Raw genomic sequence first — 18,467 nt, forward strand, 5'->3', positions numbered from 1 at the left:
TTTCACATTTTCGAGTATCGGGTGTCTTTAAAATAGAAATTCTCAAAACTTTGACTTATTAGAAATCTTCTGTGGTGGACGGTGAGACGTATTGTTGGTTAGAATAATAACGAGACGAGTTAATTCAATTAACCATATTTATAGATATTTTAAAATATAGAATACAAAGTTAATCGCAAACGTTGCTCGCTTGATGATATTCGTTACAAGATTGCGCGATACTGCGATACTGATACTAATTGTTACGCTGGATCGTTATACTTATTCGCTCGACTGACTGACTTTTGGAGAACATGGTCTATTTATACTGGTTGAGGGGGGTACCGAAATGTTTGAACTTGCCGCAGGTTGTAGGTTGCACGTAGCAGCGAAATTGCTTTGTCCAGAGTTTGTTTATTACATTATGTGCGTCGTACAGCGTTAATCCTCTGTGGCAAAACAACTATGTGAGGCATCTTCGTATCGAAACGTCCTAAGACGCATATATCTCTACACTTCCTCTTTACATTTAATTCTAATCTTAGCGTTCTTTTCTCGGATTTCCAGCTGTGAATCGTATTTTTTAATTGAGAATTTTATCAGCAATAATCGTAAAAATGTGATACGTTTGTTTAATATTCGAATTAAACAAAATAAAATTCCCTAGAAAACATTTGACGCGTTTTGGTGGGTGATCTACGATCGATCGTATACATACGTCACCGCGCTGCGGCATCTAATGAGGCTATTAACACGCGCTGCACCACCAAAGGAACTTCGTCGAGCGTTTATGACATCCGATGACCTACCTAGCGGCTTCTATGAGAACCTCGCGATCGCCTTGAGTGAGACATTTACAAGCTTCAGGCTAGGTCGATCTCGTCGGCCTAGCATCTGTCGACTGTAGATACGTGTCGTTAAAAATTTTCCGTAGTTTTCCAGCCGTGTAACATTCGTTTCGACGATTCCGGATTTGCAATTAAATCGGTGCGCTCCGATTCCGCGAATCGCGTGAATATTTCACGAGCATTTGAAACTGTAAACGCATTAACCATGTAACGCTGGATCCTTGATCGTAATCTTCGCATTGTATTCTAAAAAAGGCCGCTTAAGTAAACAGCTGAACCTTGTATCGAAAATTCCTGCTATTCAAATAACGGGTAAAATTTGATTATAATTCCATCGCACGAAGCGCCGAATGAAGATATTACGTGGTAATCGATGTAATACTTGGGCGCGCGATCGTTAAAGCGCAAATTGCGAGCAATCCCGTTCGAAATTACTTAACGGAGAAGACAGAGGAGTGTAGTCGAAGGCCTTTATTAGTGCGAACGATGCTTCGCTTAGAATCGAGCAATCCTGGCAAACGCGTGTATGCAAATTGAAAAAGATAATGACCGTGGTCGTGAACGAGCGCCAGCGCAATCGTGCTCTCGAGTGTCGTTTCGATCATCTGACGATTATAGCGAAGTTATTACACGAACGGAGGGGATCACAGTCGTTTTCAAATTGTCGTGAATAAACGATACGAATGACTGCGTAATGATAGCTCGGAGGCAAGAATGCGAATGCAGGTATAAGAGCTGCTTTAGGTTCCTCCACGTTTATTCTTTGGAAATTTCGCGTTGTTTAGTCTCTCGCGATAGACCGTTGTTTAACAGCGAAGAATACGGCGCATACCTCAAACGAAACGTTTCTTAAACATTCCTTCGTTGGAAAGATTCCTCTGATTTTGATTTTGCTTTGGTGTTACAGACTCGTGCGAGCAGCCGGTTGCGGATCGACCTTACGGTGAGTGACTCATAATCTCTTTTAGAAGTTTGCGACACTGTCTACTATATACTTAGGTTTCTCAAAGGAGAAAAACCAAATTTATCGCGGAACCACTTTTAAAGCAGAACCTTCCGCGGAGGAAAGAAATTGCTACTTCCTATTACGTCTCCATTGAGCGAACCGAACCAGAGAGTGTTGCCGTTTCGTACGGCGAGTTGCGAAAACCGTGCGCCCGCGATGTAACGCCTCCAGCCTCCTTCCACCTTCCTAGCTTGGTTTCCCTTTTTCTCTTTATTACCTGGAAACCGCGGCGTGGTTTATGCAAACGCGTAAATTAGATCGGATTCCTGGAACGACCGTTTCTGATAGAAAGTACGACTTGCCAGGCGATTTATTTTACGTGCTGCCGCCTGTGACAATCGATCGTCGCATTGCTCGAATCGAACCACTTCAATTTGTAGCTTCGAACAGAAAATGAGGAATTAGAATAATGACAAACGTTTGATACATCTGGGACCGAAGAAAGACATCTTGATAATAAGATATAAAAAGTAGAAAAAAATTCATCGTTTGGGGTGGCAGGTTCCTCGAAAATTTGAAGCTGTCCGATTCGATTCGATTCAAAGCGAAGCTCGTTCGGGGTGTTAGTTTCCCTGAGGTACGCCACCTTCTTGTTGACATCAAGCCGGCGACGTTAGAGGGAGGTAAAAAGTCGCGTTGCATCCGGTCGCCTGTCCTCTATGCCACAAGTCGTAAAATTCAGCGTTATGCGATTCGGGGCCTGTGTTTTGTCCCTCTTTCGAGATTATGATTACCCCGGCAGCCACCGTGGCTAATATCACGCAATAAGCATGGCTGCAGACGAGAGAGCCGTCTCTCTTTTCTTCTTCTTCTTCCACCGCCACCACCTCCTCCTCTTCTTTTTCAGCTTCCTCCCTTGGTTTCGTCCCGTTCTGCCTCCTTTCCGCAGGTATATAATATGTGCCACCAAACTCGACTCGGTGTAAACGGGTATCCGGTGGAAATGCATGGTCGCTACGGGACGCGGGGCAAGGGAGCGAAGAAGAGGAAGAAAAAGAGAAAGAAAAAGAAGGGAGAGGTCCATCAAACGAGCCGCAGGACCCTGCGAGGTCATCCTAACTTTCCTGGAGCGACTTCATCTTCACGGTCTATTCCGAGTTCGAGGACTCTGCTGGAATTTCAGCAGCCTCCTACTTCTTCCACCGGTATCGCGGCTCGCGGCTATAATTTTTATTATGCGCTTTATTCCTCCGGTTTCAACGACGCGGACCCACTGGAATATTTATAGGTCGATAGGGTTTTACTCGTGTCTTATCTCGAAGACCGTAAACGAAGGGGTCGACGATGCTAATGTAACAAATTTCACTGATCGCGGAACAGCCACGTTGATATGCAATTTTCGTAAACGCCTATTAAAATGTGTAATCACCTCGGTGATGCTCGTTCTGCATCTCTCGAGGATCAATTAAACGTTTATGAAATCTTCAACCCGATGATGTCCGGGTAAAAAGACATTAACCAACCATGAAGACGGGATCGTTCGGAAAGAGTGGAGTGAGCCGACGCGAAATTTATCAGCCACTAAAACGTCGTTTCGAGTTTAGATCCCGTAGTTAGGGTGGAAGAAGAGACTCGAGTCAATCGTACGATGACGAAGCACGTGGTAAAACATTTTTCGAGTGCGCCAAGGGGTGGCGACGATTTTCGACGCGACTGGATCAACAGGTCCTGGTTATGAGAGTGTAAAGCGTTTTGAATCCAACCCCTCGAGGGGTATGATTCCTCCGCGCGAATCTCGTTCTACAAAAGGGACGAATCTCGTCCGCGGGGGGTCTACGATCACCCTCTTTCTTCATCGTCCAGCGCTTTCCTTTTCTGCGTCACGTCACACATGGACGTCGGCACGTCGTGTCCTGGGGGTGGCCTACGACCCCAGCCACGGGGGTGGCTGACAGCCGATTAGGACAAGATGGGAGAGCCCCCACGGAAAACTTAAAATAACATCGCTCGATCATCCGGGTGTCTTCGTCGACAGCCAACCAAGCTACTCTTGTATTCAGCTTGTTCCCTCTACATCGTCCTTCGTTTACGTTCCCCGCGACCTCCTCAGCGGGTAGCTTGGGAATCGAGGTCGCGTTACCAGCGATCTGTCTTTAGGACGACCCCGTTCGCGATTGGCCCTTCCTACGTGTTGCGTTTCCTATGCTGGACGTGCATCGGTTATTAATCGTTCTTTCATAGTACAGGAAACACATGAGGTCAATTTTATAACCTTAAGAAAGTATCGAAATTACATTAACCTTTAATCCAATGCCATTGAAACGTACGTTAGTAGTAACGTGGACAATACCAAGTCCTCGAGCGCTTAACGATAGAGAAATCACTTCCATCTACTATTTGACTATTCAAGATTATCAAATCTTAAGGTATCAACCTTAAGCATCCTACTATAGCATAGAACGAACGCCATGAAAGGTCTCGCGGAACTTGCATCTTTCCATTTCCTTGAATTCGAATGGAAAAACTCAACGAGTCGAAGTTGAGCACCTCTTCGATGCTCATTACAGTGTGTCCCGCCCCCGGCTGGGGTAATCAGGGTGTGCGGGGGAGTGAGAGGGCGGGGGCTGTGGGTGACCTCGCCCGGGGCCTCTACTCTTCTCCTCGTCGTTCTTCTCGCTTCGTTCCTCCTTCGGCTCGGTGGCTGACTACCTTCCTGCTCGTCTCGTTCTCTCCTTCCGTCTGACGCTCGAGTCGTCTTCTTCGTTCGACGCTTTCGACTACCTGCGAAGGTGACGGGGCACCAGCCGACTCTCCCGGTTCATTCGAAATCGCGACCTTGTCGGTGCTTTGCATTCGCCGTGCATCCCGCAACCAACGCCGACCACCCTCTTTCTCCCTCCTTCTCCTTTCGTTCTGTTCCCTTCCGTCCGCGTTACTCACCCATCGGTAATTGGCGGAAGTTGTATGCGGGCGTGAGGCGCGTCAAACCGTTGGAATGTCGCTTGGCGGTTTAATCTGTTCTGACGTTTTAATTTTCCGGCGAAAAGAATATATGTACAATGTTTGGAGATAGGAATATCGAGATCAGATTAAAAACGTACAGGGTGTAATCTACTTTTCGTAGATTAGGAGGTAACTTGGATAGCTTTCGACGAAAAGATGACGGAATTTTCTTAATAACTAAAATTTGAATAGTAGAAGAATATCGCGTGATTAACGCTGACTGAAAAATTTCATGAAATCCATTGTCGATCGTCGAACAATACGAACGCTGTCGGTTAACCCCGAGCGCACGGTGAACGAGCTTTAATGCGCCGGTATGGCTCCAGAGAATTGGTATTTTCAAGATAGGGAGGCCAATCAGTGCCGAGAAAGAGAGAGCCACCGGCTATTTGGCCGCGAATAATAATGATTACGGGCGGCACTCTCGAAGCAGGAAATGGCGTTGCCAGATGGTAGGGGGTAGAAGGTGAAATTTCGTTGGTGGTGAACTACGGTTACGTTCCCTTCGATTCTTACGCAATTGGATGGACAGGGGAAAACGAGCTCGTGAAAAGAATCCGGATTTCGTGCAAAAGACCGAGCATCCATCGTTTTACCAAGACTTCCCTTACCGTAACCGGATTTATCCACCTTTTTCATTTATCTTACTTATTTAAAACGGAATTCCCGACGAAACCCAGAGATTGTACGTACGCAAACGCATCTCTTCGGTGAGGATTTTACTGCTTCCACGAAGGCCGGTTCCGCGAATAGACAGACCAAACTGGCCAGTTGAAATTACTCGAATTTTATATGCACGTTACGCGATCGTTTCCAGGAAACTTTTTATACCCAGCGTTGCGTACGATCGTGCCGTACGTCCGTGGAGCGATGTACACACTTTTCTCCGTTACGTATCGGAATGTGCTGTGGCGATCGCTTGTTTATCCCGTTAGCGGGCTCTTTCTTTCCTCGACCAACGCACACCGACCCCGGCTCCAACTCGTTTGATAGGCGACGGGCAAGAAAAACGCGGTCGACGTATCGTCCAAGGGAACGTCTGCGAATCCTTTGACTATTCCGGGATGCTCGACCGGGTTCGACTGGTCTGCCGGTAGTCGTTCAATCGTCCATGGTCGTCGAAACGATCTTTACGAGGTCTAAGTGTAGCGACAAATAAGAATTTCAACATCAGGTCGTTGCAAAAACCGTATTTACTTTCCATCGAATTCAGGGATGCGTAATTATCCGTAGATCGTAATATCGAGAAAGATAAGCATCTTCCTGATACGCTAATGTAAAGAGCGTCGAATGGCGTTAAAGCTCCTCTTGGGATAAAGAAGCTTTCGAAAAGACTGTCTCTTGTTAACACTCGTGTGGAAATGAGAAACGTCTCTGTTCGTCTTATCCGCAGGATCTCGGCTAACAGATCCAATAGTCATGTTCACCTTCGTCACCTGACGTCAAAAGCGGATCGGAGCTACCTGGTGTACCCCAGAATCTTCGGGAGTCTCGTCATTTTAGTAGCCGAGCTGGTAGTTCTGTCTGCTTGTTTCTGAACTCCGGAAGGGTCCGAGTACCATTCGAAGGTAGAGAAAGAGCCCCGTGCGTACTTCGCTTCTTTTGACGATTTCATCGTAACGATTCCTTATATTCTATGTAAATTCATAACTCTCTCCTATCATGCTACAACGCGGTATCAGTTCACATTTAACAGTCACCGTTTATATCAAAAGAAAGACATAAAACCACGAAGACGAACACAGAAAGTATGCTTACAGCTTTCTACGAATTTTTATGAACTTTTCGTTGCACAAACGAAATTTTTGCCGTGTTTGAATTCTATTGTATATTCGCCTGGACCGACAGTAGCTTGTTAATATTGAAAGGCAGCAACGAAAAATGCAAAGGTTTAGATCAGAATTCCTTCTCCGCGTGGCGTTTTTCAACGGCCGATACCTTCTCGAAGATTGGCGATGCGATCTGCTCGCCACTAAAGGAACACTGAATCCGGATTCATGAATGAACTATGCGAGGAGAGGCGAGCAACGAACCGACAGGAGGACTATTATTTAGCATAGCCACTTTTTCTGCCGGCCATCCTGCTCGCGTCGGCGTTGTCTTTGTATCGGGACGAACGACGATGACGATGCACGCCGGAGCCCGAGTGCAGACTATCTGGAGCAGGTTCGCTTCTCGACCAGATCTCCCAACGTAACTAATGGACGCCCCTCTTTTCCGCTGGCACGCTTTATTATTGTTATTGGACCTTACCGCGCCACAGACTTCTGAATGTTCATCTAATTAAATTGGACGAGTCGGGACGGATGCTTATGCGGGTGAATTCTCGGAAGAATATTCTAATTTTACGAGACGACCGGGCAACTCATGATTTGACGCCATTCTGGGAATGGAGTAGATATTTTCGACTCGAAATTAGGAAATTTGTCTTAATGTTCGGGCGGCAAATTTTTCATATGCAAAGTTCCAAACAATTAGACGATCGTTTTTCAGCAACTGTGAATTTTACACCCATTTCTTGCGCGTATACCTTCTTACTTATAATTATTTTCAAGAAAATTGTTATTACGATATCACGATGGTAAAATAACATGTCAATCAACCAGGCATCTAGGACTTTTTGTCTTCTGTTCGCTTGGTTATTGCGATAGAACCATTCGTAGCAACAATCTTTTAATTATTTCGAACAGCCTTTCCACCTAATCAAGCGCTAACTAAAACTTGGTTCCTATAAATGAAATGTAATAGTACTCCGGATTAAAGTTTCGTAACATTTATCAAGATTATGAAATAAAGCTAAATAAATCTCCGAGATTCTGGACGGAAGCTCGACTAAACACGCTCGGTACTTTCAATTTTACGTTGCTCTAAATTAAAACCCTTGGACACGTACCGTACGTAGAGCAAGCTCCATCGATCTTTACCGAAGAAGGCGAACCATTGGATCGACAGTCGATTCGAGGCACGGGGTTTCCTATCGAGGTTCGACGCGATCCGGTCACGCAGTTCCACGGTGGTTCATCGTAGCTGGGCTCCCCTCGCGTGGACCTCGTACAGCGAGGCTAATCGACCACTAATAAAAGGCGGGCCGAGTGTGAGCGGCCAGGAGCTGGCCAGCGGCAATCAAACGAACAATGACACCGTCGCGAGAGCTCTTCGCGCGTCTTGCCACGGTGGACATTGTGCGTGGGATTGGCCGCCGGTTTCTTCTTCCTCTTCTCTCCCGGGCTATCAGGTGGTAGGAGTCGAAAGAAGAAGAACGAAAAGCGAAGAAGCGGTCCACGAACAGCGTCGTTGTACTTGTAACGCGCGAAGGTCGTTAGACGGGAGAGAACGGGGCTGAGATGCAACAGACGCGCGTCAAAAGTCGCGCTCTCGCTGGTTTTGGCACCTTATTGCCAGCCGTGTTTACGACTCTGTGACGCTGCAAGCGCCATCAAAAAGGGGAACCCAGGGGCCGCTTCTCCGGTCCACGCGCGTAGAAACGCTCGTAGATCCTTCGCTCTTCCGTTTTGATGGATTTTTCTCTCTCTTTCTCCTGGCTTGTCCTGCCTTGTCCAGCTTATTCGCCGCGGCTTTTTTGCCAGCGGCCTCTTTTGACTCCGTATCGGACGGAGCTGCTCGAAATGGAGCCGCTGGCGCACAGGGCAATTACAACAGCGAGGGAACCGCGCCGTGCTCGCTCCGCTCCAGAGCGTAAGGAAACGTGCAGTGGACACTTCGTGGAATCGAATGGAATATAAGCAAAACCGCGGGGAGAAAGTCAAGGAAATCTTTTATGGAAATCACGTGTAAGATCATAGAATCGCTTAGTTAGTAGGTTAACTCGATTTACCGGATCGGAATATAAGAAAGCATTAACGTCCAACGATTAACGCCGGCAGCGATTGTTTCGCCGCGATTTATGTATCCACCAAGCCCGTGCTCGTGCACCAGCGTTCGCACTTGCCACGACCGAGTTCATGAACATAAATTACGAGTCGAAAGGGGGCTGCCGCTTTGGTCGTACAGTCGAGGCGTGTTGCGGTTTTCGGCCGATCCGATCTTGAACCGCAGAAGGGACGATTACCGGGCTCGGTCATCCGGCAAACGACTATTAATGATATTTCGTGTCGGATCTGCATGCTTCGACCCCGGCAAAAGGAGCCGACCGTGCCGAACTTAACGTGTTTTACCAGAGAATACGTTTAAATGTACCGCGCCTCGCCAGATGAGCCAGAAACCCGGGGGAGAGAAAGGCTCGCGCGGTTCTGTCTTGATATAACGCGGTAATAATGCAATAGACGATCGAACAGAGTCTCATCGAGCCCCTTTCCCTCGCCACCTCGCTCCGATCTCACGGGGAGCTGTCGCTCCACCTCCGCGCGGATACTAAGCCTCCGATCTGCCGACTATTTATTGGCTCAGGGATTCTCAAACTCCACTGTCTAATAGGGAAGATATATCGATCAACGTTGCTTGCTGTTTCCATTGTGAATTAAGAAATTTTGGAAAATGGATACGACGTTAATATTTGTGAATTCAGAAAGAAAATAAAAGAAAGATGAGAATGTATCGGCTATTACATAGAAGAAGAGAATTTTTTAGATTTTCTTAGTTTATGATATACTTTTATCGTTCGTTGTGAATCTTCACGTTATGTATTAGTAACGAATTAGATTACGATCTTCGAGTTCCTTCGCAGAAAGACTTTCAAAGGATTCGAGTATTAGACACTACTTTACGCTGGATCATCTCGTCCTGCTTATCCTCGCAAAGTCTCAGACCGCTTCTTTTGTCTAGTTCCTTATATAAAAGTATTATACTGGACTTTTTGAAAATAGGATATTGCTAATCAAGTCATCCATCGCTAAAAGAAGATGTCGATAAAATTTTCCACGGAAAATGGAAATATAGTAACAATCGTACACATGGTGCAGAAGGCGGTGACGATTTTCTCTTGCGTGCTGGTTTATTCGTACACACTGTTGACTACGACACGCGCAATAAACCGTAGTACAACGAGGTGGGTGGATTACGTAATGCCGTTTAAATAATGGCGGGATACGATGCACCGGCAGGCATGGGTTTCGTGGCCACAGTGAAGGATTAAAAATCGGACCTCGGAGTTTAACGGCGGATCGCACGAACGCCAGATACACAAATCAGACCGTAAAGCCGATCAATTAAACGGCAGGCCGCCGATCTGCCGCGCATTATAACCGGTAATTATCTGTAATTAAATATTGGCCAGCCGCCAGGCCGCTGGGGCTCAGCTTCACCAAGCGTTTTGAGGGGTGTGTTCGCTGGATTTCTACCGCGGCTCTTACTCTCTTCTTCGTTCTTTTCGTTCTGTTGCTCGTTTTTCCAGTTCCAGTCTGATACTTTTATTTGCACTCCCATCGAACCACACATTGTTCTGTTTTCAAGAGTAACGTCGATAGAACGAAGTTGTATGCAATATCAACGCTCGTTTATTTTAGTCTCACTCCTATCTGCGGTCGAAGACTCGGCGAAAATTCTCAGGGTTTTTAAACGTCAATACTCTTCAACTAAACGTGATCCAACTTCAATTTCTTATCACATATTATTATATTATTTATTTCACTTACAAATAGTATCAAATTTTCCGTAGTCATATGAAGGAAAGTACATCGTTGAATGTTACAAAATTTAATATGCTTTTGGTATGTAAATGCTAGAGTAAATACAATAATGTACAAGTAGCTTTTGTAGCCATTGTATATCGCCGTGTACATTTTTCTAAAAAATGCAAAACGGTCCAAGGAGTATTTCAATTTGAAGATACCCCACAAAATTAATCGCGCACCATGGAGTGCATTAACCAACCCCGTAATGTCCGGTAATCTTGTTCCATAATTGCAAAGACGTTTCAATATTCACCGATCGATTAATCAACGATCCAGGGATCGTATCCTGAAACCGCGCGCAATTAGGCAGGTCCGTAATCGTCGGTTATTTCACCCCGGTTTTTATTCTAGACAGGAAACGAGGGCGACTCGCGATCGCGATACCGCGAGACGAAGAAGACGCTCGTTTCAACGAGAACTTAGTTGCGGAGAAGGGGTGGCATCCATTGGTGCCGAGGGAGACGCAGACTCCGTTTAGGCATCGCATGACGTTCGTCTATTTATCAAGCGGTATCATCATTCGCCTTTCTCCACCGTGATGCCGCCCCCTACGGCGATTTAATCTAATTTGTATCGCCCTTTGTTAATCGCGACCGCGCCGTTCGTTCGAACCGGGGCCCCGCAAAATTCCGGACCCAAATAAACTACTGTGTGTCCACGCCGCGTCCGGACTCGTCATAATAAACGCCTCGGATAGCCACGCATGCACCGGACCTTCTAAAATATTTAACGCGCCAGAATCTCTGTTCTGTGTTAGGGTAAATAACTGAGAAATTAATTTGTTACTTGCGAGAGGGTGATTTGTTTCATCCCTCCCTCGCCATCTCTTTCGTATGATGAGAAATTTCTTGTATTTAATTTATATATGAATATCGTTCCATGTGAAAAATATCTGTTTTCGAAAGTACAATGTATTCCGCGTTTAATCCCTTCGAAGTTGGGAATGAAATATCTCGCGAACTGATTTTTAGTAGGGTCTAAAAATGACATTGCATCGCGAGATACCTGATTCAAAACGTCATACGAATGACACTGCACACCGCGATATCTCGTACACAACCTAGAGAATATAAGAGTCATCTTCCTCGCTTTCTCCTTGTCTCGAAAAGCCTGTCTCCCTTGAACACCGATATTGTTCGATCGGAAGGGAGCAGATCCTTAAACCAATCCTCATTCACCGTAGCGACCAGTATCAAAGAAGAATCTACCCTCCTAGTTCGCCATAAATCAGCCGCTGGTCTACCCGCAAATCAGGCTCAATCACTCTGAGTCGATAGCTCGATCGGGCACTGACAAGCCGCTTTGCCGACAGAGCGTACCGAGTCCCGGTCTGCGCGGCGAGATCTCCGGCGATCGATCGATGGATCAATAAACCACGTGGATGGAAACGCGTGTACTCTCACTCCTTCCTCCCCTCTCTCCTCGTTCGCCTCTCTTCACCTCTCCGCTGTTCCCACTCCGCGTGCACGTGGGTGTAATGTACACGAAGAGAGCCGGCAGGGGGGAGCATTCGAGAATTCGAGGCACATATTAAGCAGGATTATTTATCGGCACGGCGTGCAAGCCCTTGATTTGATTTAACAAACAGCGCTCGCTAACAAATTGATAAGCGGTCGCGGTCGGCGAAGATCAGAGGCCGGGTTTCCGATCGTCTTCTTATAGGCGTGTGCTCGCGAGCGCGAAACCCAGGGATGTAACTTGACGAAGAAAGAGGGAGAGAGGTGGTCAGGTCAGGGTCGGACGATGGTGTGTGTGCGTTGTCTGGTCTCTCTCGCGTCTCTCTATCTGTGTTCCGCGCGGCTCTGTCAGCCCTTGCGCTTCGTGAGAGGGCGCCATTAGCATAGGGGGACCCCCCACAGCGAGTGCAGGGCCCGCTGGGGTACTCCACCGGTACACATTATATAGGTGAGGCCTGATATATAAACCGACCTCATTGATTTATGGCTCGAACGATTCCTTTAATTATAATACGATATTTATTCAGATGAGTACGGCCGCGGACGCGAGTCGACGGAGTCACGCTGCTATATGGTAATACGCGGGCGCACGAGCGCCAGGGCCCACTCTTTCTCTTGCCTCCCACTACTTTGCAGATTATTTTTATCCAGCCTTATCCTCCCCGCCCTCGGGATAGATGGATAACTTTGCGCGGGTCGCTTCTGTCCCGAGTCTTGGGCGGAACGTATATTGGTGGCGAAGCAATCGATTAGGTCGTTGTTACGGCTATTAATCACTTGCATTCATACTTCCGTCATGAAATAGATTCAAAATATTTATTACATCAAGATTCGTGTAAATCGGTAGATAACAGTAGCGAAACATCGAAGATGCCTAAGAATCATACTTGCTATGTTACAAGTAACCAAGCAATCTTACCAAGGATAACGATGTGATTGCTGAGAATTTCAACGCTAATCGCATGCTCTGGCGCTAAAACTAAGGAATCTTCACAAACCGGATCAGGTCGATCCAGTAACTTTCGAATAAGTCGTACAAGAGACGAATTCCACTCTATTTACGTCACAAAGGGGATGGATTATCGTACCTCGACGGACCTTCGAACCGATCAACGTGCAATAAATCACGTACAAATACCAAAGAGTAATTCTCTGTAATTTCCATCATCGTGGAACGGTTCTCACCGCGACCTGTCGGTGATCTTTGCGATTCAGAGTGAGGCATTTGTATTTGAGGGAGGGGGATACAGGCATATTCGAGTTCACAATGAAGCCGTAGCTGGATCGTGCGGTCACGATTAGCTCGTACGCTCTAAACACAGGCAGCTATGCGCTCTCGAGTCATCCTGCGAGCGTTTATCAACGATAGCATCGAGGGGATTCGTTGCGGCGGGATGATCTCGATGCGGATCAACCGAGATCGAACGGTGGAGGCACATTGCGACGAAAGAATCGCGTGGGTGGAACGAGAAAAGAGAGACGTCGATGGTAGCGAACCAGCACGGTTTGGAGCTTGTTCCCACACGTACGACCCTCGAGAGATCGCCGATCGTTTGACTTGGTAAAACACGTGTAGATAATTTCAGACATGGTATGAGCCCGTGGTATTAATCACGATTAGGAAAATTTCATGGCGCTCCGGTATTTCTCAATGTGTTCCACGATGTGATTCTTCTTTTCTTGGCGCTTCTTCTTTACTTACACTTTTATGTTTGCAAAATATTTGAAAATGAGAAAATATATTTAAAAGATATCGAATGCAAAGGATTTAGAATATCTGTATAATTAACTCCGGGACTTATGAATTTTACACTTTTTCAATGACCTCTTAAACGATGTTTTCTCACTGCCATAACATCGTCCCTAATGTAAAGTATTGAAACATAGTAAATAGTGTATACTCAGATAAATGTATTCTCAGTCTGAAGAATTAAAGTTAAAGTTAGAATCAAAATCAAACTTTGTGAGAAATATTAGGTCATTCCATAAGTATGTTTGTCTCTTGTTTCGCGCCTTGAATATCTAAGAGTGCGTACCCCAAGTGTGAAATGATGTTACAAGGTGAGTCACTGTGTCAAATGGCGATCGTTGTCCGCAGTCTCCTCTTTCATATTTTAATTTCCTCTTCGAATCTCGTGGCCCGCTAGTTGGCAAGGCGTACATATACACGTGCACACATGTAAAAGTGGCGCGCGGCATAAATCAAACGCTGTGCCCTCGCATTCCCACCATGGCGGTGGATCGATCGGCATTCGTTCCGCGATACGATTCTCAGAGGTCCACGATGAGAGACGTTTTAATCGTGCCGCCTAAACATTCATGGCTCGTCACCGGGCTCGCAGCCAGCCGTTCTCCGTTCCGCCATTTTGGTGCACTATTTCGTTTTTTCGCGAACCGGTGTCGTTTCAGCCAGTACTCGGAATCGTTCCGGACGCCGTCGTTCCCCTTTTTCCAAACCTAAGCACCCGGGTCTATATCATTTAAAAATACTGAAAGAAGTCGTCCACCTAAAGACAATAACGTCAAAAATAGAAACTAAGAAATCGCATACCTTCTATCTGGATCCTACGTGTGAATTCTTTTGTATCGTCGTACAAGAGTAAATAATTTAGAAAAGCTGTTCGAGTACACCTGTGATTTATCGAACACTTGTCATAATTACATCGCTTGTCAGTACAGTAATTGATAGAGCCTGACATTTGGAATTAAGAGAATCTGTTTGATAGGAAATGTCAAGAGTATTAATTGCATAGAAATTACAGGTGGAAATGGTAGGAACGATCAAATTCAGAAGATTAGAATGTGGTGATTCAGATACCATAAAGCAAAGATGATACTATTTAAGGAACGGTATATCTGTGATAACTCAGTTATCTCGAGCGCAAGAAGTAAAAATATTTAAAGATTACAGTCATCGGAAAGGGAGTACGTTACTCTTCAGAAGAAATCTCCAATTTTCATAAACTTCTCAATGAAAAATTGAACCAATCGTTCCTATAAAAATACCTCTCCTAATCCGATTTCTTTTGCAGCGAAACGAAAGATTAGATATCATTAAGAAAGGAAGAAGAATCGGAATGAGAGGCGCACAGGTGGCGGCGAGGGATGCAGCTGGCCCATTCATTGGTGTCTCGCGGACGTACGCGCCGGTTGATCGAACGAGTCAGCGAAGACAATGCGATTAATTTTAAACAGCGCCACTCGTTCCGTCCTGCTAAGAGAGAGGAACAAGAAAGAAGAGGAGAAGAGAGGCAAAAGAAAGAAACGATCCTGCGGATACCCACGAGGCTTCGCGCACCGTGGTCACGTGTGCATAATTAGGGACAAACCGATAACGGCCCGCAACGCTTGTCAAGCGGTTAAGCGTTACCCGGGGCCACAGCCAGGTGGACTAATGATCTCCTTGGGCAAGCTCGACCATCTCCTTCCCTCCTCCCCTCCTTCACCTCCTTCTCCACCGCTTCCACTTCTTTTCACGTCTTCTTCATCCATTCACCGCGCGAGACGCATTATCACTGCACTCATTGTTACCCGCTCCCTGGCTACAACTTCATCCGCCTGTGACGCCACGATGCTACCATTCGCGAGAGGCTGATTACCGCGATGATCGTCGGGAACGTGTTTCGTTTCTGGTCACGAAATCGTTTCTGAATATTCACGCGGGACGTTCAGGCCTGCTTTTGTCGGGGAAATTGTATCAAAGTGGAGGAAGATGTTGGATGATTGAAGTTGAAGCGACGTTAAATTAATGGAGAAGTAAGAGAGTTTTGTCGAGCTAATGATTCACGCTTGGTTATTTTTTATTACGCTTGGCGTCCAATCGATTAGGACATCATCGTGGAAAGTTTATTCCGATGAAATTGTAAAATTGTTAATTGCGTTAAGGTCTTCTGTATTGTACAATTTGTACTAAAGTGGGTAACCGTTTTACGATTAACTTTACAACAACAATAACTTTCGCAATCTTCTCGAATTAACAATCCGTAATTACCGATTAGAGTACTTTCGTGAACGATTCACCGTATAAAAATTCGAAGAATACCGGCGACTATCGATGATCGTAAAGATCTTTCATGCCATGCTCGCCTTTTTTTCTCTTTTCGTGGAGACCGAAGATCGACTGGTTTGATTGCGTTTACGCCAATAAACGCCAGAGCCAATAAGAAGAGCGACCGGACGCGGCTCCATCGACGGCGATTGATATTTCGCGCTAACGCGAGGGGAATTGGAAAACGCTACAAATTATTTTTACTCGTTTATTTAGGTACGCGAAGAGAATTAACCGAGCGCACGCGATCGCGCTGCGTCACAATCGGCCGTTCGCCGAGCGATGGGCGCAACATCGGAATTGCGTGCGTCTCGGTTCGCTCGTTGTCTATTTCTTCATTGTTTGCTCCTTGCATCGTGCCGTTTCATGCTCGCGAATTCTCTATCCTCTACCCTATCCATCTCTTTTTCTTCCGACTAGTCTTCCATGATGTTCCGTTTAGAACGTTGTTCGAAACATGAAAACGATACAAGAACGGGAGTTGCCAATTTTCCATCGAACCGGATTCTAATGGAACGGATTCACGCGATGAAATTTTCATTATCATATGCAAACACGCGAGAGAATGTATCTAATTTCACGTACTCTTGTCTGATTGATATGTTTATGAAGTTACCCTGGTTAGATTGAGCAACGACCATATCCACTCTTGGCCGATGATTTAGGGGCCATATATTACGGACCCTTGGCACCACCGGAGTACAACTCGTGCCTCGGTACCTCTATTGAGACGTTCTTTTGCCTTTAGACAAGCGGCTGGCAACCGTTATAAAAATCGAAACGAATTCTGACCAAAAGCTTTAACACGAGAAATCGATATAAAAGTTTTATTGGAACAATGGCCGGAATGGAAAGGGACCAACTGTATATTCAAAACGAATTGAATATTATGCTCAATTGCTCGTTACGAAGCATTTTTGTCGATTCGATGCATAAAGGATCATTAACGCGCGTCTCATTAAACCAGGGAGTGGTAGAGGGAATTAACGCAAGGTTAACGCCCGTTAATGCCGTGATGGAACGTTTCGTAGCTTTACAACACTCAATATAATCAGTTTTCACGATGCTTGGTCGACTAACGGATCGGATGTAAGAATTACGAAGTTCATGGCTACAGTCATATTCACCCTCTTTATTACATTCCTGTGCCAGCAATCCAAACTGGATTCGTTACAACGTGTCATCGAACCATGGTACTACGTATGTATATGCAACTATTTTCAACTAACAAAAATCGGGAAACAATGTTCTCCAGTGAAAGCTGAGCTGGTTGAGTTGTGACAAAGGGTGCTCGACAAATATCGTGAAACACACACCGCTGTATAAAGGGCAATTTCGAGCACAAAATAACCTACGATATTCTCGGTTTCCTGACGCATCGTGGACGATGAGAGGTCGTGGCGATCACGGAGGTTATGACACTCGTAGGAGGACAGACGAGGTCGAGAACAGAGGTTGTTCTCTCCCGTGGGTTGATGGATGGTCCTGTGGAGATATGACGCCGCGATTGACCGGCCGTAAAGCACCACGAGAAGCACCCATACGGATCCATGGATTCGTTCTGACCGATGCTGCCCCGTCCGCCGCTAATCCGTCCTCTTCCGCGAGCCGCTACGATCCGCTTCGCTTTATCGTCCGTTTCACCGAATGCGAGCTCATCTCTCGGCCATTCCCTCGCCCGACCGTGTTTCTTACGAGCTCCCGTCTTCACCGTTCGCCAACGGGGCATTCTCAACCAGCTGCTCTATGTATCTACATTCAGAGCCAATTTCTGATCCGAGGAATTTGATGAAATTGCTCTGATATAAGATTATTCACAGTTTGATTTCACTTTTATCGTAAATGCCGCCTGATACCTATAGAACTTGAAGATCCGAGCAATCTGAATCAACGACTAAGAGATTCTCTGTTTGTCAATAAAAATTTGTTTGGGTGATTGGTAGAATGGCATAGAGATATGTACTAATTGAGTAAATCCTGTTTGCAGTTTTTTGTCGGAAGGTCGTTAAAAACAATTGATCCTCTATAGAAGAAGCGTGACGAATGTCGTTTCCGAAATAGTAAGTCTAACTCCTTTTAACATGAAAGTTTTTAATCACGGGATATATATCGATATAATCGGCGGAATATAAACTTTTTTTTTTTGTATACTGCACTCTTGAAAAAGCTAAAAGATAGTTGCTTCGATAGCCATTATTAAATCAGTGACGGGTTTCGTGATTTTAAAACGACAACAACTAATTTGCTTAAGTGCCTAAATTGATTGTTTCGTATATAAAAAACGATTTAAAAAGTGTACATTCTTCGTAATTGTAGCGGCACATGGGTCAACGAATCATTCGAATCGGGAGAGACTCGTATTATTGTGCCTTGGAGTGCCAACGTTGTTTTGGTCTGCTAGGTTCAAAGGTAAACGAACTCCGGACAAAATATTATCGCCGTTATTTGTAATCGTCAACCGGACTTACATTCGAACCTTTTGCAATACCTCTGATCGATACAAGTAGACGATTATGCTCTCTATGACAATCATTATAGCGAATCATACAGTCGCTA

The 18,467-nt window shown here is 45.6% G+C and overlaps 1 protein-coding gene across 3 annotated transcripts in view; it reads left to right on the forward strand.

The window, feature by feature from the left end:
- Nucleotides 1-18,467, forward strand: part of LOC132910113 (POU domain, class 2, transcription factor 2-like) — a 126,901-nt gene that overhangs the window by 25,440 nt on the left and 82,994 nt on the right. For 2 of the 3 annotated variants that reach the window (XM_060965588.1, XM_060965590.1), the window contains exon 2: nt 1,735-1,770. The exons of the other annotated variant lie outside the window; for it this stretch is intronic. In XM_060965588.1, coding sequence (XP_060821571.1) covers nt 1,735-1,770 — 36 coding nt within the window. The remainder of the gene's footprint in view (nt 1-1,734; nt 1,771-18,467) is intronic. 3 annotated transcript variants of the gene reach the window in all.

This window comes from Bombus pascuorum, chromosome 8, assembly GCF_905332965.1.
Source record: "Bombus pascuorum chromosome 8, iyBomPasc1.1, whole genome shotgun sequence".
Classification (NCBI taxonomy): Eukaryota; Metazoa; Arthropoda; class Insecta; order Hymenoptera; family Apidae; genus Bombus; species Bombus pascuorum.